Source organism: Sorex araneus, chromosome 9 (genome assembly GCF_027595985.1).
Source record: "Sorex araneus isolate mSorAra2 chromosome 9, mSorAra2.pri, whole genome shotgun sequence".
NCBI classification, from domain to species: domain Eukaryota; kingdom Metazoa; phylum Chordata; class Mammalia; order Eulipotyphla; family Soricidae; genus Sorex; species Sorex araneus.
Window position 1 is genome coordinate 64,193,725 of NC_073310.1, and position 26,653 is coordinate 64,220,377.

Sequence of the window (26,653 nt, forward strand, 5' to 3'; positions counted from 1 at the left end):
TGGGCAAGCTGAGCCCCGGAGTTCCCAGTCCTACGGGGTGAGTGCACCCTGACAGCAACTCCCGGACAATGACTGATGGCCTTGCGGTGGCTGCTTGTTCAGCAGGTGTCTTACACCTTTGGGTGTTTTAAAATTCATTTTCAGGGGCCAGAGCAATAGTCCAGTGGGAAGGGTGTTTGCCTTGTATGGGGTCAACCTGGGTTCAATTCCCGGCACCACCAGGAGCAATTCCTGAGTACAGAGCCAGGAGTAACCCCTGAGCATTGCTAGGTATGTGACCCAAAGAACCAAAAAAAAAGAAAGAAAAAAAACTCATTTGCATTGATATATTTGAGCTCTGAGAATTTGCATTTAAAAGTTCACCAGGTTGCCCACTGGTGGGAAAGTACTTACTCTCTCCCCCTCTCGTTCTCCCTCAGCCCAAGCTTTTGGCCAAGGAGCTGCTTGACCTCGTGGCATCTCACTTCAACCTGAAGGAAAAAGAATACTTTGGAATCGCCTTCACGGACGAGACGTAAGTGCTGGCCTCCATGCCCAGAGCACTCGGGACAGTGCTGGACCCAGAAGTGTCCCTGGCCCACTTGTCAGCCACAGCCGCTTGGGGTCAGCCCCGGCTCATCTGTGACTTCAGAGAACACCCATGTGTATAATTATGTGTATAATTAGGGCCATGCTAAAAGTACCACTTACCAGGCAAATTGGACTGAAAAAATCAGGCGGGTCCGTGTTTCGAACTGGAATGTTTCCTTAAGAGTAGATTTGTCTGGGTGTGTTAAATGAAAGCTCTGGAAATCAAGTTTTCCTCTCTGGTGTTGGGAATAACAATAACAGGAAGTGACTGTGGTAGACTCAAAAAATGAAGCCCTTTAGGCAGTTTGACGGCCTAAGCTGAAGGGGGGTGTGGGATGAACCCAGCCTGTCGTCCACGCTCGCCCACACTCACTCCCCGTGGCTCTCAGCGCTTCTCCGATTCACACACCCAGGGTGAGGAATCCCTTTCCTCTGGTGTCAATGGCCCCGTATTGGGCGGGTCCCAGGAGAGTTCAGGAACACCTGCGGCAATTCCAGATAAGAATCAGCTGTTGCAAGAAGTTCGATCATTTCCTTTCCTCTGTGTTGGCGCGTGCACGAGTACACGCGCACACACACACACACACACACACACACACACACACACACACACGAACTTCTCCAGCTCCTTTATGGGCTAAGGAGGTTTTTTCTAAAACCCTGAGTGGCTGGACAAGGCTTTCTGGAGGGAGGCTCTGCACACACACACACACACACACACACACACACACACACACACACACACACACACACACGCACGCACACACACACGCAAGCACACAAGCACACACACATGCACATGCACACACACACTCGCACATCCAACCAGTGCCATTGAGGCAGGCTGGGCGAGACGGGGAGGGGTTCATGTCAGGCAGTGTGGGGCAGTGGTCTGTACCTAGTCTTCGCCCCTGGCAGGAGACTCCAGCTGGAATGGAGGACCCCTGGGAGCGGGGTGGTCTGGGGGTGCCTGTGCTGGCACAACCCCGTCTCCCTGGAGAGCAGGAAGCTCAAGGTGGGCCAGTGGAAGAGGAGGAGAGGTTCTAGAAGGATCCGCCGTGTCCGCAGGTGGCACTGAGGAGCAGACAGGACACAGGGGCTTCCGACGGGCGTGGAGCTGGGGTCACTGACCGCCCCCCCCCCCGTGCTCTGCCCTTTCTCCCGTGTGCTCAGCAGGCGCCTGGCACTAATTAGGAGGAGGCCATGCTTGCCAGCTAACCATCGTCTGTCTGCTGAGCTCCCCTCTCCCGGCCCCCTCTCCGGCAGGAGCCCCTGGACCCGCTGAGCCCCCAGTTAGACGCTCCCCTTTGAGTAAGAAACCGTGGGTTCCTGCCCCTCACGCCCCGTTGGACTCGGGCCTCCTCTCTGGAGGGAGGAGCACAGGGGAGCACCCAGGGACAGACACTCTGCTGCTGTCCGACGGCCAGAAAAGCACGTGTGCACGCGTGTGTGTGCATGTGTGCACAAGCTTGCCTGCGTGGGCAAACCGCCCACACACCCGAGCGTTTGCTTGGAGCCGTGCGCATGCGTGCACGGGAGTGTGCGTGTGCCCAGGGGAAGGGCCCGCTCCCTGGGCAAGGCCGGGGGCGGGGGTGGCCAGGCCGCGGGCTCTGTGCCCGGGTGAGACCCCTCTGGCCCATGTCGGGGTGCGGGGGTGGGTTTCTCCAGCCGCTGTCCGAGTGGTGGGCAGCTAGTGGCAGGAATTCAGCTGTGGAGGTTCCTGCAAAAGATCTGACTGGCGGGGCCTGAGTCAGGCAGGAAACAGCGAATGGCAGAGGCCAGAGGGAACAGTGAGGGGCGGGGGCGGGGGTGGACAGCCGGCCCCAGAGACCAGAACCAGGAGACAGAAGCAAAGAGCCGAGCACGGCCGTGACTCAGGCCACGGTCAGCTGGGCCAGTGGCTGCGGGACCCAGGCCGCTTGGCCAGCTCCGCTCCTGGTGGACGGGGGAGGGAGGGAGTGGCACCATCATGGTCAGCCGGGCCGCTGTCTGCCAGGAAGTGCCAGCATCTGCTTTGTCCTTCTCCCCGGCCTTCAGGCGGGCACAGCTGGCTGTGAGCAGGGGCGGGGGGGGGGGGGAGACGGTTTGTCATCCCCGTGACTCCTCCCTGCACCTGTGCTCTGTGACCTGCAGAGCGTAAGAGACTTTTTAATTCCCCGCGGGTGCTGTGTAAACGCTGTCCACTGTCAGCTGAAAGCGAAGTGGTGAAAGTCGCTTCCTCGCCTGCAGCCCATGGTGACACGCCCGTCCCCGTGAAGGCCCATTTCCTGACGCCGCCAAACCACACCAATCCTTGGGAACGTTCTCCGGCGTCCCTGACTGGCCCTGCCGGCACAGCTCTTGCCTGTTGCCACTGGTGCTATGTAGGCTCTGCCCCGGCCCGGGAAGGTCTGCCTGGAGCAGTTGTAGGTGCCAAATTGGCAGTTCCTAGAAGTTTCTCTCACACCGTAAGTCGCATTCGTTCAGTAGGTGTCTACATCCTCGGTGTGAGACTTTCTGTCCCAGGGTATTCTGCATTGTTTCTGGCTTAATGTTGCAGAGCTGGTGTTATCATGCCCCTCACCCTGTCTTACAGGGTGCATCTGGTGGTGCCCGGGGGCTGCTCCTGGCTCTGGCTCGGGGCTCACTCCCAGCAGTGCTCCCGGGATCAGCTCTAGGCTCCCGCCGCACTCAGCCTTGCTCGGGCCTAAAACTGTACTTCGTTGTGTTGTGGGTCACACCCAGCAGTGCTCAGGGCTGACTCCTGCCTCTGCACTCAGGACTTACTCCTGGCGGTGCGCAGGGAACACTATGGGGTGCCAGGGATCAAATTCGGGTGGCTGCATACAAGGCAAGTCTTAGCCACTGTGCCATCACTCCGGTCCCCCCACCCCCAATATTGGACCCTGAAAGTTCCGGTTTTTTAGTCTTTTATTTTGAAATAGACACTTAGAAGAGTGGCAGAGATAGTTACTGTCTTACAGACCATGTGCTGACTTCTCAGAGCCGAGATCCAGCTGCTGGGCTGAATGAAACTCTACCCAGATGTCTCCAGGTCCTCCATAGACAGTGTTTCGGCTCGTGGTCACCCTCAGAATCCGCTTGCAGGGGTCGCTCCCCGTGCTCCCGGCCCTCGGGTGCCAGCCTGTCCTTGCTTGTGCCCTCTTTCAGCGTTCAGAACTCTCCCCTAGTAAGAAGTACAGTTGGTCACCTGGGAGTGATCTGGGTGGGGTGATGTACGCAGTGACATTTTGGCAGCCTCTAAAGTATTCAGAAGCGGACTCTAAATTTGGTGCAAAGGTTATTGTAGAAGCCAGTCATACAATGCATGCTTTGCGTGAATAAGACTCTGGATTTTATAATGCAGCATTCAACAAAGTGTTTGAAATAATGGGGGGAGCGAGGGGTGGTTTGAGCCACACCCAGGGGTACTGGGGGAGGGGGGCTCCACCTGGCTCTGTACTCAGGAAGTCATCCTGCCAGGGCTTGGGAGACCATAAGGGATGCCAGGGATCGAACCCAGGTCAGCTGCGTGCAACCTGGGCCAGATGCATGCATGGCCAGCACCCTACCCACTCGACTATTGCTCCAGCTCCCAAAATGATATTTTAAAGAATTTTAATACTTAAAAGTTTTTTTTAATTTTATTTTTTAAACTCTGCACTCAGGGGCTACTCCTGGTGGGTTTTTGGCAAGTGGGCCAGATGGTTGAACGCTAGCACCAAGGATACGGTGCTGAGGGGGCCCCGCCCCCCATGCTATCCTTATGGTGCCAGGGAACAAACCACACTTGGGTGCCCCCATGTGCCCTAATGCGTATGCTGTCTCCTTGGCCCCTTAATTCAATTTATCTTTCCATGATTTACATCCTGGCTGCACTCTGATCTCATCTCTTGGTCTAGTGTGGCCTGGAGCTGGTGGCCAGAGGGCTGCCTGGCTCCAGGAAGACTGGGCTCCGGGTCACGGTCAGCGAAGCCCTCGGGACTCGTCAGAGATGATGGCGCTGAGCACCTCCTGCTCCCTGGCCCCCCACAGGAGAGCCCCCAGCCTCCTCCAGACATCTCTAAGAGCAGCTGCCTCTTGCTCTGGCTGTCTGTAGCACCTCGTTCTGTGTGCAGCGAGAGAGCCTCCATCAAAGGCAGGGTCCGTTCTGTCCTGACGACCAGGAAGTGATCTCTGGAAACAAACCACCCGTACCACCCCCCACAGACGCCCTCAAACCCAGGGATCTTCTCCAGTAGCACTGGAGCACTGTCGTCACGTTGCTCATCGATTTGCTCGAGCGGGCAGCAGTAACGTCTCCATTGTGAGACTTGCTGTTACTGTTTTTGGCATATCAAACACCCCACGGGGAGCTTGCCAGGCTCTGCCGTGCGGGCGAGATACTCTCGGTAGCTTGCTGGGCTCTCTGAGAGGGGCGGAAGAATCGAACCCGGGTCGGCCGCGTGCAAGGTAAACGCCCTACCCGCTGTGCTGTTGCTCCAGTCTCCAACAAAACCCTCCTCGATGCCTTCTGGACACTTGAACCCAGAGTCCACTTGTAACTTGAGCAGCAGCCAAAAGCCATACGGTTAGATAAATGCGTCCAATCTCTGTGGCCCGGGAGCTATTGCATATATTCCTGACCCAGCCATTGACTTAGCGCGGCCATCAAGCCAATGAGTGTGATCTCACTTCAGCTTTAAAGACGGTCATCAGTCAGGCCGTAACACAAACCCTCCCGGTGTCTGCCGGCCTTTTTCTTTGGGGCTTCATTATTGCCAAATGCACAGATGTGAATTCTCAAATGAAAAATCAATGAGAGTAATGGAGGCCTAGCTCCCCGGCATCGTGCAGGGGGAGCAGAGGGAGAAAAGACCCCCCACCCTGCATCCCTGCTTTGCTCCCAGAGGCTCTGACTCTTCCGAGGAGGAGAGGGATGTGAGAAGGGGTCTGGATGAGGAAAGGGGGAGTCTGGGGGGGAGGGAACAGGAACCCTCCCTCAGTGGATCTGTCCCCGGCCAGTGGCTGGTCTGAATCTCGTTGGATTCTATGTTTCAAATGTCCACTAACGACCATGCCAAAATCCAGTCCCTGTTCTCGGAAACTCTGCCATGATTTATTTACCTTGCCCCTTGTTGTGGGCTTATGAGGATTTTTAAGAATTTTTAAGAATGAGTGCAGTTTTTCTGCATTCATTCTTAAAAATGAAAGTCAAGCACAAGAGATCATTAAACTTAGGAAAATCGGTAGTTTTGGGGCATCAGTAAGTGTCGGCCTACAAGAAATTTGGGCTAGGGTTAGGATTAGGGATTGTGTAGGGTTTAGGTCTTAAGTCTTGCTATGTTCCAAGATCAAAAGGGAAGTGAAGTGTTGGGCGACTATTAACTTTGGCCTAATGAGTAGGTTCACGCCTCTGTAGGGGCAGGCTTATAATGACAGAATTAGACTTGGGCTAGGGTGGGGGATAGGTCTCTGGGGGTTTTAGGTGGTTGCTTTTCCTTGTAAATTCTTTTTAAACAGTTTTTTTTTAATTAAGATATCATTAAATTTTTAGGAAAATTGGTCGTTTTGGGCATCAGTAAGTGTCAGGCTTAGGGTTAGGGATGTGTAGAGTTTAGCTGTAGTGTATTGCTGTCTTCTGGATCAAAAGGAAAGTGAAGTATTGTGTGATTGTTAAATTTGCACTAATTGGCAGGTTTGTACCTCTGCCTGGGCCAGGCTCCGTGTAATGATAGGTCTGCTTCAGGCTAGGGTTAGGGTTAGGTTTCTGGATGTTTTAAATGTTAATTTTCCTTTTGAAGAATGAAGATAGAAAAGGCTACGTGTAGAGAGATTATTAAATTTAGGAAAATTGAAAGTATTTGGCATCAGTAAACGTCAGGCTTACTATGGGTTAGGGTTAGAATTTGGGTTAAGGTTAGGATCTGGGATGGTAGGATTTAGGTGTGAGTCTCGCTGTGTTCGAAGATCAAAAGGGACGTGAACTAAGGGGGGATTATTAAATTTGGCCTAATTGGTACATTGATGCTTATGCTAACTGTGGTAGATTGTGGTAGGTCGAAACTAGGATTAGGGTGAAGTTCTGGAGGCTTTAGGAGTTAGCCGTTTTGTGTGTGCTCATTCTTAGAACATTAACTGTGGAGAGAGATCATTAAATTTAGGAAAATTGATCATTTTTTACTTCAGTTGACTTTAGGCTTATTTTGGGTTAGGATTAGGGCGAGGATTAGGGATTGTGCAGGTTTTAGATGGTAAGTGTGCATGTCTTCCAAGACCAAAAGGGAAGTGAAGTATTGAGTGATTGTTAATTTTGCACTAGTGGTGGATTTATGCCTCTGCTTAGGTAGGTTTATATAATGATAGGATTTGCTTCAGCCTAGGGGTAGGGTTAGGTTCCTGGAGTGTTTTGGTGTCTGCATCTTCTCTGTTTATTCTTACAAGTAAATGTTAAGTATAGAAAGATCATTAAATTTAGATAAATTGGTAGTTTATGACATCAATAATGTTCAAACTTAGTATGGGTGAGGGTTAGAGTTCAGTTAGGGTTAGTGTGAGGGTTTTGTAGGGTTAACATGTTAAGTATTGCTGTGGTCCAAGATAAATATGGAAGTGAATTATTGGGAAATGTCAAATTTGGAATAATTGATTGGTTTAAGGCCATGCTAGGCTCAGGCCTATTATAGTGATAATGTTAGTCTCCGGATAGGGTTAGGATTAGGTTTTCGGAGGTTTTAGTTGTTAGTTTTTCCTGTTTTGATTCTTAAAAATGAAAGGGGCTAGACAGGTAGTACGCAGGTAGGGTGCTTGCCTTGCACACTGCCAAGCCGGATGCCATCCCCGGCATCCCTGTATGGTCCTCTGAGCACTGCCAGGAGTGGCGCCTGAGTACAAAGCTGGGAGTGACCCCTGAGCATCACCAGGTGTGGCCCTCCCCGTCAAAATTAGAAAGTGTGATGAAGAACATTAAATTTTTTTGGTTTTGGGGGTCACATCCAGCGATACTCAGGGGTTACCCCTGCATCTGCTCTCAGGAATTGCTCCTGGTATTGCTTGGGGGGATCGTGTAGGATGCCAGGAATTGAACCCGGGTCAACCACATGCAAGGCAAATGCCCTACACACTGTACTATCGCTCCAGCCCCAAGGGTGTTGGAACATTGTATGACCAAAACCGAATCATGACCAACTTTGTTACTGTGTATCTCACTTTGAATTTAAAAGACGGTGGGGGGGGGGAGGATGATCTGCTATGCTAATAAAAAAAAAAAGACTGAAGTGTATAGAGATCATTAAATTTTTGAAAATTGTCTATTGTGGCTTCAGTAGAGATCAGGCTTATTTTGGGTTAGGGTTAGGAATAGAATTCAGGCTAGGGTTAGAGTTAGGGATTATGCAGAGCTTAGATGGTAAATATTGCTGTTTTCCCGTATATAAAGGGAAGTGAAGTATTGGACAGTTGTTAAATTTGCGCTAATTTGTATGTTTATGTCTGTGCTTGGATCAGGCTTATAAAATGATAGGATTTGCCTCAGGCTAGGGTTAGGGTTAGGTTTCTGGAAGTTTTTGGTGTCTGCTTCTTCTGTGTTCATATTTACATGTAAAAGTTAAGTCTGGAAAGGTCATTTAACTTAGGTAAATTGTTAGTTTATCATATCAGTAATGATCAGGCTTACTGTGAGTTAGAACTGGGGCTAGAGAGAGGGTTAGGGATGTGTAGGATTCAGGTGTGAAGCATTCCTGTATTCCAAGACAAATAGGGAATTGAAGCATTGGACGATTGTCAGATCTGAGATAATTGGTTGGTTTGAGGCCATGCTAGGGTCAGCCCTGTTACAATGATCATGTTCGCCTGGGCCATGGGTTAGGAGTCTGTGGATCTTTCCAGCACTGGCATTTTCTGTGTTCATTCTTAAAAATGAAAGCTAACGTTAGGATTTGGGCAAGAGTTAGGGGTTGTGTAGGGCTTAGGTCTTACGTATTGCTGCGTTCCATGATGGAAAGGGAAGTGATGTATTTAGCGACTGTCAAATATGTCGTTTTTGCTCAATTTATGCCTAGGTCAGGTTCAGGCTTATCATCATGAGAGGATTTGCCTGGGACAAGGGTCATCAGGGTTGGGAGGTTTCGGTGTCAGCTTCTGTGTTCGTAATTTTTACAAATTAATGTGAAGTGAAATTAGTCAGAAGGAGAGGGACAGACATAGAATGACTGCACTCATTTGTGGTATATAAAGTAGCATAATATGAGACTAAGGCCTAACGACAGCATAGATAAGGGCCAGGAGGATCACGCCAGTTTGGAAGCCAGCCCCACGTGCGGGGGGAAGAGGGGTTGGGGTGGGGAAGGGACCACTAAGTAAATGATGGTTGGAGGGATTGCCCAGGGTGGGAGATGTGTGCCGAAAGTAGGCCAAGGACCAAACATGATGGCCTCTTAGTACCTGTACTGCAAACCATAATGCCCAAAAGTAGAGAGAGAGTAAGAAGGAAAGTGCCTCCCACAGAGACGGGGTGGGGTGGGGTGGGGGTGGCGGGAAGGACACCGGGAACAGTGGTGGTGGAAAATGTGCACAGGTGGAGGGATGGGCGCTCGAGCATTGAATGACTGAAACATAATCATGCAAGTTTGTAACTGTATCGCACAATGATCCAATAAAACTTATTTTTAAAAAGTACAGTGTAAAGAGATGGTTTAATTTAGGTAAATTGGTAGTATTTGGCTTCAGTAATCGTCAGGCATACTGTGGTTGAATTAGGGGTTAGAATTAGGGTTAGGGGTGTGTAGGGTTTAGGTGTGAAATATTGTTGTGTTCCAAGATCAATTGGGAAGTGAAAAACTGGCCATTGTTAGATTTGGCCTGTTTGGTACTTTTATGCCGATGATTGGGTCAGATTCACTGCAGTGACAGGCCCTGGCCAGGGTTAGGGTTAGTTTTCTGGAGGTGTTAGATGTTAGTGCTTTTCATGTTAATTCTGAAAAATGGAAGTTGAGGTCGAGAGATTATTAAATGTAGGAAAATTGGTCATTTTGGTAGAGATCAGGCTTGCTGTGGGTTTGGGCTAGGGTGGAAGTCAAGCATAAAGAACCCGTGAAAGTTAGGAAAACTGGTAGTTTTTCGCATCAGGAAATGTCGGGCTTGCTGTGGGCCAGGCTCTGGGGTTCGGGTTCGGGCAGAGCTAGTAGGGATGAGCAGAGTGGCCCCGAGGGTCTCAGGCTGTGACGTCCTTGCAGGGGCCTTCTCGGTGAGCATGTTGGAATGTGCGTCTGGTGTGGGTCGGACGTTTCGGGGTCTCTGGCTCACGTGTGCACCCGGCTGCCGTGTTTCCGCTGTGTCTTTAGTCTTTCAGGGAAGGGGCAGCCGGGTGCGCACAACAGAGAGTATGTCCAGCCCGGGGATGCCCAGCAGTGAGCCTCCGCCTTGCTGGCATGAGGCTCAAGTTTGATCCCCGGAACCACCCCACATGCCAAGTGCCATCCTGCTGGCACTGCCATGTGGGGTCCCCAGTGTCGTCGCCAATCTCTGGCACCCCCCAGCTGAAGGGTGTGGCCTTGGCCCTGAGTGTCAGAGTCCTGCCACCACACAAGGGCCCCAGCCACCACCACAGTCCCAGCAGGGGACAGGAAGTGCTGAGACAAAGCTCCGGCCGTCAAGGCAGACGACGGCAGCCCCCAGACGCCAGCTTCGCTGGGTCGCTCCCTTCCCTCGCGTCACCCGCTCTCCCTGCCCCTGGGTTCCCTGGGAAATCCATCTGGGCCCTGTGGGGGCCGTGTCCGCCCGGGCCCGGCTCCACCCACCCAGACTCTGACTGTGCCTCTCCCCCCAGCGGACACCTGAACTGGCTGCAGCTAGACCGGAGGGTGCTGGAACACGATTTCCCCAAGAAGTCCGGGCCCGTGGTCCTGTTCTTCTGCGTCAGGTGAGTCCGGGCGTCTGGGAGCCGAGGCGGCCACCTGCCTTGGTCGTGCCCGCGCTCACCGGGCAGCCCGGCGGGGCTGTGGGCGCATCTTCCGGGACTTGGCACCGGGCACTGGTGTGCAGAGGTCGGAGCCCCGGGCTGGGAGGTGGTGCCAGGTCGGGGCACTTGCCTGGCACGCGTCTGCCCAACGCTGGTTCCTTGCCGGGCACCGTCACCAGCCCTGCCAGGCGTGGCCCGGGAGCCGCCCGGGCGCGTTCCCTGCTCGCTCCTGATTCCTGGGCTTTGTGCTTCCCAGTCTCGGGGATCGGAAGCGAGCCCGCAGCTGGGACCCCAGCAGTGCCCTGCCTGCAGCTGAGGCCCACCGCCCCCTTGGCAGGGGGAAATCAAAGTTCCTTCGGAAATTACCCACTTCAGGGAACGGCAGACAGCGCCCTGCACCTGCACCTGAGTCTGTGATGCCCCCAACTCCGAGGACCACGGGGTCTCCGAGCATCATTAGTTCCTTCCCAGGACACTCCTCTTCCCAGGGCCCAACGCCACCTTCAGACTGTGGCCTTGGCCTCCTGGCAGAGCTGACGTCACGGCCGTTAATAAGTAGACAGTTGCTGTAAATACCCGCGCTCACTCTGAGGCCGGAAGGAAGAGGGGGTGGGCGGGGAGTGGGCACTGAGCAGGACTGTACTCTGGCCGGGGTTTGCACACGTGAGGAAAGGTGGCCCCCGGGACCAGAAACTCAAGTATTTCCTGTGCTCAAGGGCTCGGTCAATCCTCCTAGGACCTCCTGGAGAAACAGCCGCCGCTGGGACCGAGGGCGGGTTGTGCGGTGGGCTCCAGCGACACCCTAAGCTAAGCTGACCTTTTCTGGGGTATTGGGGTCACAGCTGGCGGGACTCGGGGTTTACTCCTGGCTCTGTGCTCACGGGCCATCTGGGGTGCGGGAATTGGCCCCAGGGCGGCCGTGTGAAAGGCACGCGCCCTCCCCGCTGTGCTGTCGCTCTGGCCCCAGCTCAGCATAGGGCCCGCATTCAGGAACTCGGGGTTCAGGTGCCGGAGGACCCGGGTGTCGTTGTTGGAAGTTGTGATGGTGGCACTGTGCCTTCCAGAGCCAGTCGTGGTTGGGTTTCGACTCTGACGTGATCCAGGTTCAGTCCCGCCACTGGCTGCGACCCTCCGCCAGGGACCACGCCCCCCTTCACGGAGCCGCTGTTTCAGTCCATCCATGTGGGCTGGGCCCTGCGCGGGTGCTGCCGCCGTGCGCCCCGACGCCTCGGGCACCTGCTGTGTCCCGCTCCCCTTCTCTCCCTCCTGGCCATCTCGGGCCAAGGCTTTGCCCTCCTCCGCTACCTTCCACCCCCTGTCCTGTTATGATTTATATATATATATATATATATATATATGTCTGTATATTTGTATTTATTACTGTCAATCACTGTCATCCCGTTGCTCATCGTTTTGCTCGAGCGGGCACCAGTAACGTCTCCATTGTGACACTTGTTGTTACTGTTTTTGGCATATCGTATATGCCACAGGTAGCTTGCCAGGCTCTGCCGTGCGGGCGGGATACTCTTGGTAGCTTGCCGGGCTCTCCGAGAGGTACAGAGGAATCAACCCAGGTCGGCCACATGCAAGGCGAACGCCCTACCTGCTGTGCTATCGCTCCAGCCCTTTATATTTATAATATATATACTTAAGTGAAACTGGAGCTTTCCACATAAAACTGCTATGAAGTGGAGGGTTTCACTAGCCGGGTTCTCAGAGGCCCCTGGCGTGGCTGTGGGCAGCCTCACGCATTGGCCATACTCTGTGCCCCGCTGAGCACTTCGTGTGCGGCTCAGGTGACCCCCAGACTGCTGTACTCCAGACCCACACTGGGTGGGGGAGTAGCCCAGGACCCCTGAGCTCTGTTGAGATCCCCACTCCAGTCCAGCCCAGGAGAAAAGTTCATTTTCTGTTGCCCAGAAGACCGGGCAGTGCCAGACTGGCCCACCGGGGACCGCCCAGGGCTGCTCAGCAGAGGGCCCGGGTCTTTGGTTTGATTTTGCTACAAGGACGTGGGCGTCCCTGGCGTGGTGAGGCCCCAGGGGTCAGGGCCTCGGGAACCTCGGTGGTGGCAGACCCAGACTCGGCCTCTCCTGTGCAGACCCCACGAAGGGCGGGGAGTCCTTGGTTCCCCTGGCATCCCACCCCCAGGCGGGCACGGTCCTTTGTGTGGTCTTGGAGGACGCCCCAGCCGAGGACGGAAGGGCAGCATCGCCCCCTGCTGCCCGCCGGTGGACTCGCCCAGGCGCTGGGGGAAATCGCAAAGACCAAAGCTCGTGCCCCAGGAAGCCCGGAGCAGCGCCTGCCCAGCCCCTGGGGGGTCCGTTCCCAGTGCTGCCAGACAGCCGAAGTGTCTGACCCTTGGCATGTGTGCCCTGCCCGCTCCCCCGCACAGAGGGAAAGTTCTGGAATGTCTTCGATGCAGCCGCACAGCGGGTTTGGAGTGCACTGGGGTTTCCAGGCCCCGGGGAGAAGGGGGTCGCGGGAAACTGGTGTCAGGCAGGCGGCAGTGGGTTTGCTCCCAGAATCGGGCCCGCCTGCCCCAGGCCCAGCCAGACCACCGGGCCCCTGGGACCCTCCGTCTCCTTTCTGGTCCCCCGTGTCGAGAGTTGTCGAGACGGGGCTGTGCTTCTAAGGAGGTCACAGTCGGGCCAGGGCAGATGGACGGTCCCCTCGCCCCTGACTGCCACAGGGGCGGAAGATGCTGACTGGGAAATTCAAAGACGCTGGACCCCGAGATTTGAATGCGGGATGACTTTCCAGACCTTGGGGTCACTCATGGTCACCGGAAGCCGCTGCCTCTGTGGTCTGGGTGAGGGGCTCCCGGGAGGCGAGGGGCAGGAGCAAGGGTGGGTGAGGAGACCAGCGCTCTGGTGCCGGCTCCCCACACTCGTCGCCCCCTTGGCTGCAGAGCCAGTCGGCTCTGGGTGGGGAGCGGCCCCGCGGCCCCCCTATCCCTGGGAGAGGTATCCCATGAGGCGGGGGGATTTGCCGTCCACCACAGAGCAGCGTCCAGCTCATAACTCAGGAGCTGCTCCCCAGAGCCCCTCCCCGTTACCGTGGCAGACTGTTCCAGAAGCTGGTCTCTCCTCACCCCCTCACCCTCGGACCACTGGCCCCTGCCCGGAGCACCCATTTCAGGGAGCCAGGGCCACCCGCCCCCAGCCCCCTCCCCCCGAGACTCTTCATTTCCATTCCCTCCCCTCCCCACGGCTCCTGTTCCCCCTCCCCCACCCATGCCTCAATGCCCAGACAGGTACAAGGCCCTTATCTGATTAAAGAATGTAATCGGCGCCCAGTCGATGGGGGAGAGGCACTCGGGGCAGAAACCTAATAATTCCAACATGTTTCATCTCAGGGAAGAAGAAAAAAATCTATAAGCTCCATCCGGATAAAAATCCAATTCTTATTTGCCTTAATATTAATAATTCCTCAGGGTTTCACCAGGCAGGTCACACCAGCGCCCCCTTGAGGATGATAATTTCGCAGCTCCCCCTACACGCCCTCCTCCCGGCAGGTGGAGAAAGCCCGTCTTTGGCTTAAGGCACGGTGGTCGTGAACTTGAAAATCCCCATTTTGCTCCAAAAAGCAAATCCCGGGGAAGCAGTGGGCGGGCACTCTCCTGGGGTCAGCTGGGATGGAGAAGCCCACCGCGGAGCCCGGCGGCCCGCAGCCCCGTGTCTCCATGTCACCCCGGCTTTTCTTTCAGGTTCTATATAGAGAGCATCTCCTACCTGAAGGACAACGCCACCATCGAGCTCTTCTTTCTGAACGCCAAGTCCTGCATCTACAAGGTGAGCCCCTTCTCCCTGCCTGCCCGCAGGCCCCCGTAAGCAGCCTTTAAACTGGAACTTGCCCGTGGGGTGATGGGGTCTGGGTGGATTTTACTGACTCGTGATTGGCTCGTGAGTGGGTGATTCTGCGTCAGTGTGACACGGTTCACTGGGCCTGCATGTCAGCTCTGGGGCGGCATCCGTCGGCCTCGTGGGCGGGGGAGCCCTGAGCTGGCCGTCGAGAGGCGGCGAGCAGGCCCTGAGTATCAGGAGCACACAGGTCACCCGTCCCGGTGAATGTGCCGCCACAAGCACGTGTGTTGGACCGTTCCATGGGGCTCCGGATCGCCTTGGAGGAATGCTGCTGGCATGTAGGGTGGGGGAAAGGCCTTTCGTTGTGTCAAAATCCACATTGGACTCTGCATCTCGGTCGAGGGCAGGCGGACCATCCGGTGCGCTGCAGATGCTGACCGTGTAACTTTCACCACCGTCCGCCTCCTGGGGTCTCCGGCATGTAAAACTCAGACCCGGGCCTGCTGGCCCACTCCCAGCCGTCTGTCCCGCCGTCCTGCTGTCTGTCCTTTGCCCATGAACTCACCACCTTCTGGGACTCAGACAGGCGCTTCCTCTGGTCCACGCCTGGTCGTGGCTGACACGTCTCCCCCAGCTGGGTCCTCACGGTTGGCCCGTGTCAACAGATGTTAGGGTCTTCGTCCACTCTCAGATGGAAGAACGTTCCAGAACAGGGCCTTTTGGGGCCTGTCCGGGCTGGAGACGCCTCTCGACACCCCAGCCTCCTCAGGGCATGTGGCCCATGAGTAGTGACTGTCCTCTCAGCCTGGGACAGGCCACCGCCGTACTCTTTCCTTAAAGCCACTGCACTGTGTCCACATTTGCTAATTCATCATCCTCCTCCCTCGCCTGCCATATCCTGCCTTTATTTTTTGTTGCTGTTGCTTTATTTTGTTGCTGTTTGGGCTGCACGCCATGATGCTCAGGGGTTACTCCTGGTGGTGGGGGCGGGGACCCTATGGGACGCAAGGGATCCAACCCAGGTCGGTTGCATGCGAGTCAAATGCCCTCCCTGCTGTCCTATCGCTCTGGGCACTGCCTTAATTTTTTTGAAAGAATGAGCCACCCTGGTGGGAGTGCAGTGCCCCCTTGGCAGAAGCCAGAGAGAAGAATGAGCCACCTGGTGGGGATGCAGTGCCCCCTTGGCAGAAGCCAGAGAGAAGAATGAGTCACCCTGGTGGGGGTGCAGTGCCCCCTTGGCAGAGGCCAGAGAGAAGAATGAGCCACCCTGGTGGGGATGCAGTGCCCCCTTGGCAGAAGCCAGAGAGAAGAATGAGCCACCCTGGTGGGGGTGCAGTGCCCCCTTGGCAGAAGCCAGAGAGAAGAATGAGTCACCCTGGTGGGGGTGCAGTGCCCCCTTGGCAGAGGCCAGAGAGAAGAATGAGCCACCCTGGTGGGGGTGCAGTGCCCCCCTGGCAGAGGCCAGAGAGAAGAATGAGCCACCCTGGTGGGGGTGCAGTGCCCCCTTGGCAGAGGCCAGAGAGAAGAATGAGCCACCCTGGTGGGGGTGCGGTGCCCCCTTGGCTGAGGCCAGAGAGAAGAATGAGCCACCTGGTGGGGGTGCGGTGCCCCCTTGGCAGAGGCCAGAGAGAAGAATGAGCCACCCTGGTGGGGGTGCAGTGCCCCCTTGGCAGAGGCCAGAGAGAAGAATGAGCCACCCTGGTGGGGGTGCGGTGCCCCCTTGGCTGAGGCCAGAGAGAAGAATGAGCCACCCTGGTGGGGGTGCAGTGCCCCCTTGGCAGAGGCCAGAGAGAAGAATGAGCCACCTGGTGGGGGTGCAGTGCCCCCTTGGCAGAGGCCAGAGAGAAGAATGAGCCACCCTGGTGGGGGTGCAGTGCCCCCTTGGCAGAAGCCAGAGAGAAGAATGAGCCACCTGGTGGGGGTGTGGTGCCCCCTTGGCTGAGGCCAGAGAGAAGAATGAGCCACCTGGTGGGGGTGCGGTGCCCCCTTGGCTGAGGCCAGAGAGAAGAATGAGCCACCTGGTGGGGGTGCCTCTTGACAGAAGCCGGAGAGACTCTGGACATCTCACATGCCACATTCACCCAACTTCCTGGGAGACACAGCAGTTCAAGGTGACGTCGGTGGGCCCCACGGGTGACTCTCGTGAAGCGGGGAGGAGAAAGACGGTCACTTTCTCTCCAACGCCTCAAACACCCGGGACCCAGGGTTACTGGGTTCTTGTCTCGCTCTCGGAAAAGAATTTCAGGAGTAGACAAGCAGTGAAGTAACAGACTTTATTTAGAAGGTCTTAGGGAAGGAGGAAGAGATAAGTGGAAAAGGAAAAAGCAGTAGGAGTAACGCGCTCAAGAAAGAACGCGGGCTCCTCCAAAGATGGAGGGAGCTCTACACACACCCTAGCACTGGACATGAAAGCATGAAAGTACACATCTCAAGGGGGGAGATGCGGGCGACACATGTGCTCAGCCACATGGCACAAGCAGCACATGGGCTCAGGCAGCATATGCGCCTGAGATTCTCCTCCCCTGAGACTTTGGTGATCTAAGTTTCATTGCCAGGGGCCTTTCCCTACCTACCTGCCTACATCATATTCCCCCCTAGAGATTTCACCACCTTAAATCTTTAAGGGAAAATGGCTGAAGGTCCATCTTCTGGAGCTGCTTCATGCTGACAAAGGGGCGCTGGCCCTGCCTGCACAAGGGGTGAAACCTCATGCTACCTTAGTTTTAGTGGGCCCCAGGCAATGAACTGGTTGGGATCCTGAAGTTATCTGAAAGAAAAGATCAGATCAATTAGACTGAGGAATGTCACTTTGAAATGATTAGACCTTGGAGTAGAATATTGCCTCTGATCTAGCAAGAGCAGAGTGATCTACAGTTTTGGATAACATTCTGCCTGGGACGGTGAGACAGAAATTAAAGCAGCAGAAACCAACACAACATAATCCTACACCTATTACTATGATCATAAAGATGGAAAATAATAGTTTCTCCAACCATGTCCATCCTCCTCCGAACCATGAAGAGATCCGATCCCAGAAACTTGGAGAGGAGTCCTCAAGAGACTGTAACTGCTTTTTCATGTTATCCAGAAGGTTAGTCACATTTGCAGTATAGTCCGGGATATATACACAGCACTCAGTTTTTATGACAGCACAGGTTCCTCCCTGAGCAGCAGTGAGTATATCTAAGGCCATCCGGTTTTGAATGATTGCCTTTCTCATTTGGGACATTTCTGAGTTAATTAGAGAAAGACTAGTATGGGTGTCATTTAATGCCTTTTGCATATACTTTGTCAGGGTTTCTATATGTTGAGCAACATCTTCTATTCCTATTTGTGGGGCAAAGAAAAAACTCAAATGATCATACCAGTGGAAAACTGACCTAGTAAGGACAAAATAGTTTGCTGTCTTAGGAAACATAAGGGTTAAAGCAACAGAAACCAAAGCAACATAATGCCATAAAGGAATAACTGCTTCACCCATTGGTTGATAGAAAATGACTTCCTATGTCCAGATTTTTCTAGTGGCCTAGAAGCACCACACCGCTTCTCAGGTTGGAAAAGCTACCCATCCACTGAAGCTGTCATTTGGAAGCAGTAGATGTTTATACCTTGAATATGAGCATTTGATCACTTACATGATGTCAAAGCTGCCAATCCTCTCCTTGGTAAATTCCTTGATGCTGAACAAGTGTTAGGAAAGGAAGCCCAGAATTTCCACTAGGTTCATTAATGAAACAGGAAGCACAGTTCTGAGTTCCTTCCCATGAAAGATGGCTTTCACTAGTGTTGGAAGCTTAGTGTAACCCTTCATCAATTTCCTTTCGAAAACCTTGTTCCAATGCCTATTGTTCCTCTTTTGCAGAGTATCTTAGGTGAGTATTCTCTGGATGGGGTATTTATCCCATGATGGAACGAGAATTAAGAGCTGTTAAAATTCTAGTTCTCTCCAAATGACTGTGTTCATAGAACTAAGTGAATACTTAGAACCAGTTGAGATGTCCACTTTTGGCACTGTAGCCAATTGACAGGTTGGGGGAAAGCAATTAATTCTGCGCTTTGAGCTGAGGTTCCCCCCACTAAAGCTCTGGCTTCCAATACCCTGGTCAGACTAGTGACAGCATGTTCAACATTGAGTCCCAAAGACTAGGCTGCTTACTTTACAGTCAGCAAAACACATTGTACCTGAATTACCCAAAAGGGATACCTTTTAGATCAAGATTAGAATACATTTACTAGATTACTCTGTAGAATTTGAATCTGATTCTTTAAAAAGCAAGTTACAGAAACATGGTTTTCTCTCCACCTTCATTTTAAAATTTGCCTGATGGCTTAACAAATCTGACTTGTTCTTTTGCATAAATACAGCAAGATTGGAGAACTCTCCATTTGGGGTACCCCATTATTTACTGAGAAGTCCTGGGGGTTGGCTAAAGACAGGAGGCACACCAATAATGGCATTAATTCTATGTGGCACGTCAGAGTTACCCAGGCCTGGCCATAAATGTCCCACGATGAACTGGATGGTCTCAAGCCTTCAGGTTGAACTGGAGGTGGCCTTTTCCGTAAATGCATCCTGGCAGAAAGGAGTCCATCCCCTCCCTTTTTCAGGGCTGGGAGAGATCCTGGTTTCCAGGGTTTTTCTTGATGCTGAGTAGGCCCAGATTGTGTCAGTCACACAGATTGCCGGATTTCTCATTTTCCATAGCAGTGATGATTTCCATTCTTTCCTTGAGCCAACTGGCCTCTAGGGTCTCCCTGAGGTTTGTAGGGTACTTGAAACAGTACCTGTTAAATACCTGCTCCTGTCATTTAGACCAATCCCTTGACTCTTTCCCTGAAAGAGGGCTTTGGGGTCCCATAAGTGATTTTCCTGTCTGCATGAGGGGTAGACCCTATTACAGAGAGGAAAGACTTTTATCTGGATTTATGCAAACCAACATAGTGCCATGAAGCATCAAAAACATACTGAAGGTACAAAAGAAGAGAAAAGCAAACATTTCACTTTACTCACAGTGAGATGCAACACACCCATTTGTTGTGGGTCCTAGTCAAAGAAGCTAAAATCTGTAGAGAAAAAGTGTACAATTTAACATCTTATTTAACCCATTCAATTCCATGTTGAAAACCTTGACTTCCCATTAATAAGAGCACTGTACTAGGAGTCCAGTGTACAGTTAAACATGTCTAATTCATTTAATCCCATTTGAAAAACACTTGATTTTCCACAACTTTTGAAGAATTCAATAATCTAAGAGCACTGTAACAGGAGTTCCAGACAATCTATCCAATATCTTTTCCATAGATCCTACCAAAACATACTAGAACAATTCTGCATGTGATTTAAAGAGTTTCTTAAAACAGTGATCAGTTTCTTTCCTTCAAACACAACCTCAAACCTTCTACACATTCTTTTACATTCATTCTGTCCTGTAACTTTCCTTCAACCCATTTCAAAATCAACTTCACTTTAACAGGATTCCTTTCCTTTTTCCAACTGATATCTGCATCCATTATCTTTCTGAGTTAAGACATACATCTATATTCCTTATAGTCATCCCACAAATTTAAACTCTTATTTTACTGAACTCAGTACAACATGATCTTCCAAGTTTGGGCACAAATTACCAATCATTTCATTTAACATGACAAAACTACTTTCAGTGTTATTTCAAAAGCATTAGGTCAGTTCTATAGATATTCAACAACTTTAAAGATGCTCACAACTAAAGTTCTTACAACATATTCATTGGGCAAAGGTTCACTCCACATTAGAAGTTAAACAGGGGACATCTTAGAATTCTGATTTCTAGGAAAACACAAATATAAAGATTAAAACACTCATAGATTACCATAAAACATTAAGGATCTCACACTTGCATACAAACTTCTCTGTGATGGTCAGAGCTAGGTATGATATCTGGTGACAAAGCTTTGCAATGAATAAAGTTATCAGAATAATAACATGCATTCCCATGTACTGGACAGACTGATTTAACAATAGTCAGTAAAATTTCCCACATTTTCCATGAAATACTCCATTCTTATCTCAAACTTTAACCAAGGCACAATGTTATGGCTTCAGACTATCAGGCAGACACCTGAGATTAATCTATTATAATTATTTGCTAAGTATCTCTAGAAATTTTAGTTACCAAAAGTCTCAGAGATCAAATAAAATACCAGTAGGATAAGTTTTGCAACCAAATTCATAACTCTAGAAACTCATGTTTTAACTAAACTATTACTCTTTGAACCTGCTTTTCCACAATTATTTCAGCTCACATTCTAATAATCCAATATAGATGCATATGTACATTGACACAACGGCATAACCTTTAAAGCATCAATTTTTATGAAACATGAGTAAACCTTCTTTGGCTTAAATCCAATAGTTTTTGTATCTTAGTTATTTCAAATCATGAGCTCTCTAACAATTCCACAATACAAACATGCTTTCAGACACAAAAAGAGCCCTTTTTTCCTCTTTTTTTTTTCTAACTAAACTTTAATAATAGCTTAGAAAAGACACTTGGACCGTCAATGTTTATGGAAACATAAGAAAACTTTATTTTGATGGCATCTGTACCTGTTTGTAAACTGGCTAAATTCCTCATTAAGATTAGCTGAGTCTTTTAAGATAAAGCCTTGAATCCTCTGAACTCTTTATTTCACTTTAGTTTTAGCCACCACTTCTGCAGCTCTTCCTAGATAGTATAGACTCTGAACTTCAGAAGAATTACAGCTGTTAATAGCCATTAATGTTCTTCCAATAAGAAATCCAGATTGAGAATTTTGCTTTCTCTGTAGGCTCAACATTCTGATAAGAAATCTTTGTTTAAACCTTGTCTAACAGTTCCAAAAACTGGTAGATCCTTTAAATTGCTGGACTGCTTATCACTCTGGTCTCTGGTGATAATCCTACCTTTTTTGTTACCTGCAAAAGATCGGACTGCAAAATGGTCTGGTCTGCAAACTGCCATTCACTTGCTTTCCCAGTGCTCTAGCTTATACTCAGGTCACACGGTGTTACAGAGGTCAACAAGATATTCCTTATTTAAACTATCTAGCTGGAGGCTCTTCCAGTGTTTTAATTTAACAAGCAACCCAGAGGGGAATTTTTTAGGTATTGAAGTTGAGTTGCCCATGTTCTTTTGAGTACCAGAAACAACTTAGGGAAGAGAAAAAACCTAAGACAGGATGGTTCTTGAGCAAAACTACTCTCTAGGGCTTCGCTTCAGCCTCTCCTGAGGGGACTCTAACCCCCCATACATTGGCTTTCCTTTGGCCTCTGCCAAGGGGACTCTAACCCCCTACATTGGCCTTCTTTTGGCCTCTCCCGAGGGGACTCTAACCCCTCATACACTGGCCTCTATTTTGGCCTCTCCTGAGGGGACTCTAACCCCTCCTATGTAGGCCTTTACTTTGGCCTCTCCTGAGGGGACTCTAACCCCTCCTATATAGGCCTTTTCTCAGAGGGTTCCTGGATCTGGACGTCTCCACCAATAGCCTCTGCTTCCACCGCAGGCGTCCCTGGGTGTCCCTGGCACCGGGCAGACCCACAGCTGTGTGCCCGAGCCGAACCTAATGCTGTGGTCTTAAAGAAGCCCTGCTCCTTGAAAGAAGTTCTGCCTTTCTTAGCTTGCTACATCTTCCCTCTTTTACCTTTCTTTTTTCTTCAGTCTCACTTTACCTAGAGCTAAACATGCTGGCTGCCTTCATTAGCATTACAATCGACCTCTAGCTAATCCTTTAATCGGACAGCGGCTGGGTGGGGAAAGGATGTTCTACCTGGATGTTGATTCACTTTAGTTTCCCGGATTATTCTCACTAGTGGGCTTCCCTCCCATTCCTCCCATAGTGAACGGTGACGCAAGACAGACAAAGGAGGGGTGCCTCTTTGCAGAGACCACTCAGATGCTTGCCTGGCCGGTGGAGAATTTAGCCGTAGTGGTTCAGCATTGTGACTTGCGACCGGCAGCTATGCCAGTGCCACCCTTGACCGTACCTTCTCCGTGGAATCGCAGGCAGCCCACTCGAGCTCCGTGACTTAGAGGGACTTTAAGAGTGCCAGGTCGTGGAGCCACAAAATCACGCCTGATAGGAGGACCTATCAGGGTGCTCATGCACACACACATTCACACAGAGGTTATCACATTCCTCCCTCATCCCCCCTAGAGATTTCCAAGGGAGCATACCTCCACAGCAGATTTTCCACAGATTACCTTCTTCCTTGTGGATTTTTCACTGCTACTCCTGGCTGGCTCGCCAAGATGACGTCGGTGGGCCCCACGGGTGACTCTCGTGAAGCGGGGAGGAGAAAGACGGTCACTTTCTCTCCAACGCCTCAAACACCCGGGACCCAGGGTTACTGGGTTCTTGTCTCGCTCTCGGAAAAGAATTTCAGGAGTAGACAAGCAGTGAAGTAACAGACTTTATTTAGAAGGTCTTAGGGAAGGAGGAAGAGATAAGTGGAAAAGGAAAAAGCAGTAGGAGTAACGCGCTCAAGAAAGAACGCGGGCTCCTCCAAAGATGGAGGGAGCTCTACACACACCCTAGCACTGGACATGAAAGCATGAAAGTACACATCTCAAGGGGGGAGATGCGGGCGACACATGTGCTCAGCCACATGGCACAAGCAGCACATGGGCTCAGGCAGCATATGCGCGCACTTCCTTTGTTCAAGGTGGCCTTTATAGGGTTTCCCCAACCTGCCCCCACGTGGGGGCTTCTTTCCAGGTAAAAGTCCGTTGCTAAGGTTACCAGGGAGGTTGGGAGTGGTGATAGCCTTCTTCGGGGAACCTCCTGGGGAGGGGTCTATCATCCTCAGAGTCTGTTGAAGGTCTTATCAGGTGCGGTTCCACAGGGTGGGGGGTCTATTATCCTCAGAGTCTGTTGAAGGTCTTATCGGGTGCGGTTCCTGTGTCCACAGGGTGGGTCAGTCTCAGGATTCTCCTCCCCTGAGACTTTGGTGATCTAAGTTTCATTGCCAGGGGCCTTTCCCTACCTACCTGCCTACATCAAAGGGACAGTTCTGGACTGACCGGGACAGTCCCTTGCCCTGCATCCTGTCCCCACCTGCCTTCGACGTTTGCTCATGGTGTTCCATTCACAGCCTCACGCTAGCGCCCCCATATGTCCCCAGCACACCCCTCCCGGGGGCCGGGCCTCGAGAACTCCCCCAAGGCCGAGAGTGGGTGCAGGAAGAAGGCGTTGCCCCAGCCCGTACATCAGTGTCCTCACCCCTGTGTTCTGCAGGCCAGCGAGGGGAGGCTGGGAGCAGGCCCTTGCTCCAGGCCGGCTGGAGCAGTTCTGGCCACTTCCTGCTTACTAGGCCCAGCTGGGGGCTCTTACAACAGCCCCCTGAAAACCTGAAAACACTGGCTGAGGGCTGAGCAGGCGGGACACTGGCCTTGCCTCGGCCGGGCCCCGGCCTTCCCCAGCACCACAGCTGTTCCCGCGAGCCCTGCCGGGAGGGAGCCCTGAGCACTGCTGGGTGTGGCTCCAGGCCAACACACACACACACACACACACACACACACAGCTGAAATGATCTCTGGGCCTGACTCTCCTTTCTGGGAGTTATTTGGCACATCCGTGGCACAAAATCAGGCCACTGAGCTTGAGTGTCGGTGCTCCGGGCCACGGGGGACCTCAGGGTGACCAGAACCTGAGACATAAACCCACTCGGACCAAAAAGAATCCAGGGAGAAAGGCCCAGAATGTCCTCGTGGGTACTTGCAAATGCCCCCTCCCGCTGGGACCCGGCGTCCTCTGTGGCGTGAACAGAAGCCCCCACCCCTTCTGGCCTGAGTGTTTCGTGCTCGGCCTGAGAAATCCTTTGGGAAAGTTCTGGAAGGAAAGGGGCACGCTGTCCACCAGGTGGCAGACTTGGGCAGCAAAGAGCTGGGAATTGGGGAAGGGAGGAAAGAAATTGGGAGGGGGGAGGGCGGAGGAGGCCAGAGCGATAGCACAGCGGGGAGGGCGTTTGCCTTGCATGCAGCCAACATGGGTCTGACCCCCAGCTCCCCATGTGGTCCCCTGAGCACCACCGGGAGTGATCCCCAAGTGCAGAGCCAGTAGGAACCCCTGCCTGTGCATCGCAGGGTGTGACCCAAAAAGCAAAAAAAAAAAAAAAAAAGAAAAAGTGGGGGGTGGGGCAGTCCCAAGGCGCCTCGCCCCCGGGGCCAGAGGGGTACAGTCTCTCTGTGGCGGGCGAGTCAGGGCTTCTCAGCACGGCTCCCACAGAGGGGGCGTGAGTGGGTGCCGAGGCAGAGACGGCAGCCTCGGGACGGGTGCGGGGCTGCGGACCCCCAGAGGAGGTGCGGGTGTCAGCCGGGCCAGCCACACAGAGGACCTGCCGAGTCAGGCCCTGGGCCGTTCCAGAACCTTCTTGGGTACGACTGGTCCGAGATTCCCGTGGGAAAGCCCCAGCCTGACCAGGCCCCGTGTGCCCGCCGTGAGCCTGGCACGCCAGCGTGTGGGAGCATCTCTGCTCACACGCACGCACGGCGGGTTTGCAGACATGCCCTTACACACCTCGGGTGGGTAGTTTCCCCAGGAGGGGCCGGGAAACCTCTCTGCGGCGGGAGGAGCAGCCGGGTGAGGCCCGCGCAGAGACACGGCCCTGTTGATGTGTGTTGGTCCTGCGGCTGCCCCGGCGCTGGGGGCGCATTCCTGGCTCTCTGCTCAGAAGCGACCAGAGAAACACAGTGCCGGGGGGTCTGGCCAGGTGCCTGCACCGCGGACTCTCCCCGCCACGGCCAGCAGACCAGCTGGGCTCCGCGGGCTCGGAGCCAAGGCCCAAGGGGCCCCGACACCGCTGCCCTGTCCCCAAGCTTATTTGGTGGCTGGGAGGCTCCCCACTCTCCCCAGACCGTGATGGGGAGGCGTGGGGGTGACGCGTGACCGTCCCTCATGCGGGGCCAGTGTTCCCCCGCCGTGGTCTGGGCCATGGGGTTCCGGGTGCCACCTGCGCCTCCTCCGGGCTCACCCCTGGAAGTCCTCGAAGGGCCACAGCCCAAGCCGGGCAGATGTCGCCCTCCCGCCCAGGGCCTTCCCCGCTGTGAGGAGGGTTGGGGGCAGCAGCCGTTCCTGCCCGTGTCCGAGCTGCCCCGGGCTCACGCACCCTTTGTCCCTGCTCCCTCACCGTCTGAGCCAAGAGCATCTGTGTGTGTTTTAATTCAAGTCGGAGATGTCCAGCCCAGCCCGGCAGAACCGAGAGGCTTCGGCGTGGCAGAGGTCTCTCCTCCCCGCCGCCGCGCCCCCGCCCCGCTGAGTCACTGGCACGGGTGCTGCCCCCACTTAGCCGTTAGATGTTTTGAATTCCTGGCGAGATGGGTAAGTGCCGATTAGCGTCTCCGCTCGCGCCCACGCTGGGCAGGTCTGGGGAGACCCGGGCCACCGTGCCCGACTCACCTGCCTCGGGGCGCCATTCCTCCCTGGCACACTCACTCTGTGTGTGAGACTCTGCCCAGAGGTCACTTTTTTAGGGTCTGTGTAGCCCCCCACAAAGTAAACCCAAGCTCCTTTCTCAGTGCCCCCTGAACCCATCGACTCCTCTCTCCCGTGGCACGGTGCCTCTGCTCCTGGCTTCCTCGCCTTTGCACCCGCTGTTGACACCCCAAGAGTCCCTTCCCAGGACCGGGCCCGGTGCTGTAATTACCCTCTTGCTGTCTCGTGAACTCGACATCCTCTTATCTGCCAACAGCATCTTCAAGTCAACAAGAACCAGAGGAACAGGCCTCGCAGCCTCGGCCCGCAGGGTCTGAGTCGGCCGAGCTGGCAGCCTCCCGCGTCCATGCGTGCATCCCTCCCCATGCACGGTGGGCGGCCCCCGGGCCGACTCGGACCCAGCCCTCCCTCCCCAGCCCGGAGAGAGGGCGCTTTCCCGAGGGATTGCTGAGTTTGTTGCCCACACACACCCGCGGAGAACAGTGCCCGGAGGAAGGAAAAGAGGCTTCAAATTCCCATCCATAGGCGTGCGGGGGGTCTTCTCCTCGGAGATACCCCTCGTCTGTTTCTAGGGGTCAGGCATGGCCTGCGGCCTTTCTGCGTCACCCCTGTTGTTGATGATCAAGTGATCTTGGCCGTGATCCCCAAGGAGCTGGCTAACGAGCGGCCGATTCCATCTCGTCTGACAATGAGAAATGAAGCCAGAACCGCATCCCACAGGACAGAGAAGCCTGGAGGAGTAGGAGCTGCGGACCACCGACCCCCCGCCCCACACGCACACTCACGTACTCACACACACGCACGCGTACACACACCACACACACACACATACACACACACACATATACACACATACACACATACACACACACATACACACATACACACACATACACACACACATACACAC

The 26,653-nt window shown here is 53.3% G+C and overlaps 1 protein-coding gene across 6 annotated transcripts in view; it reads left to right on the forward strand.

Annotated features, from left to right (window-relative positions):
• Positions 1 to 26,653, forward strand: part of FRMD4A (FERM domain containing 4A) — a 202,948-nt gene that overhangs the window by 111,857 nt on the left and 64,438 nt on the right. For all 6 annotated transcript variants that reach the window (XM_055146651.1, XM_055146649.1, XM_055146652.1 and 3 more), the window contains exons 3-5: positions 420 to 514; positions 10,355 to 10,447; positions 14,196 to 14,280. In XM_055146651.1, coding sequence (XP_055002626.1) covers positions 420 to 514; positions 10,355 to 10,447; positions 14,196 to 14,280 — 273 coding nt within the window. The remainder of the gene's footprint in view (positions 1 to 419; positions 515 to 10,354; positions 10,448 to 14,195; positions 14,281 to 26,653) is intronic.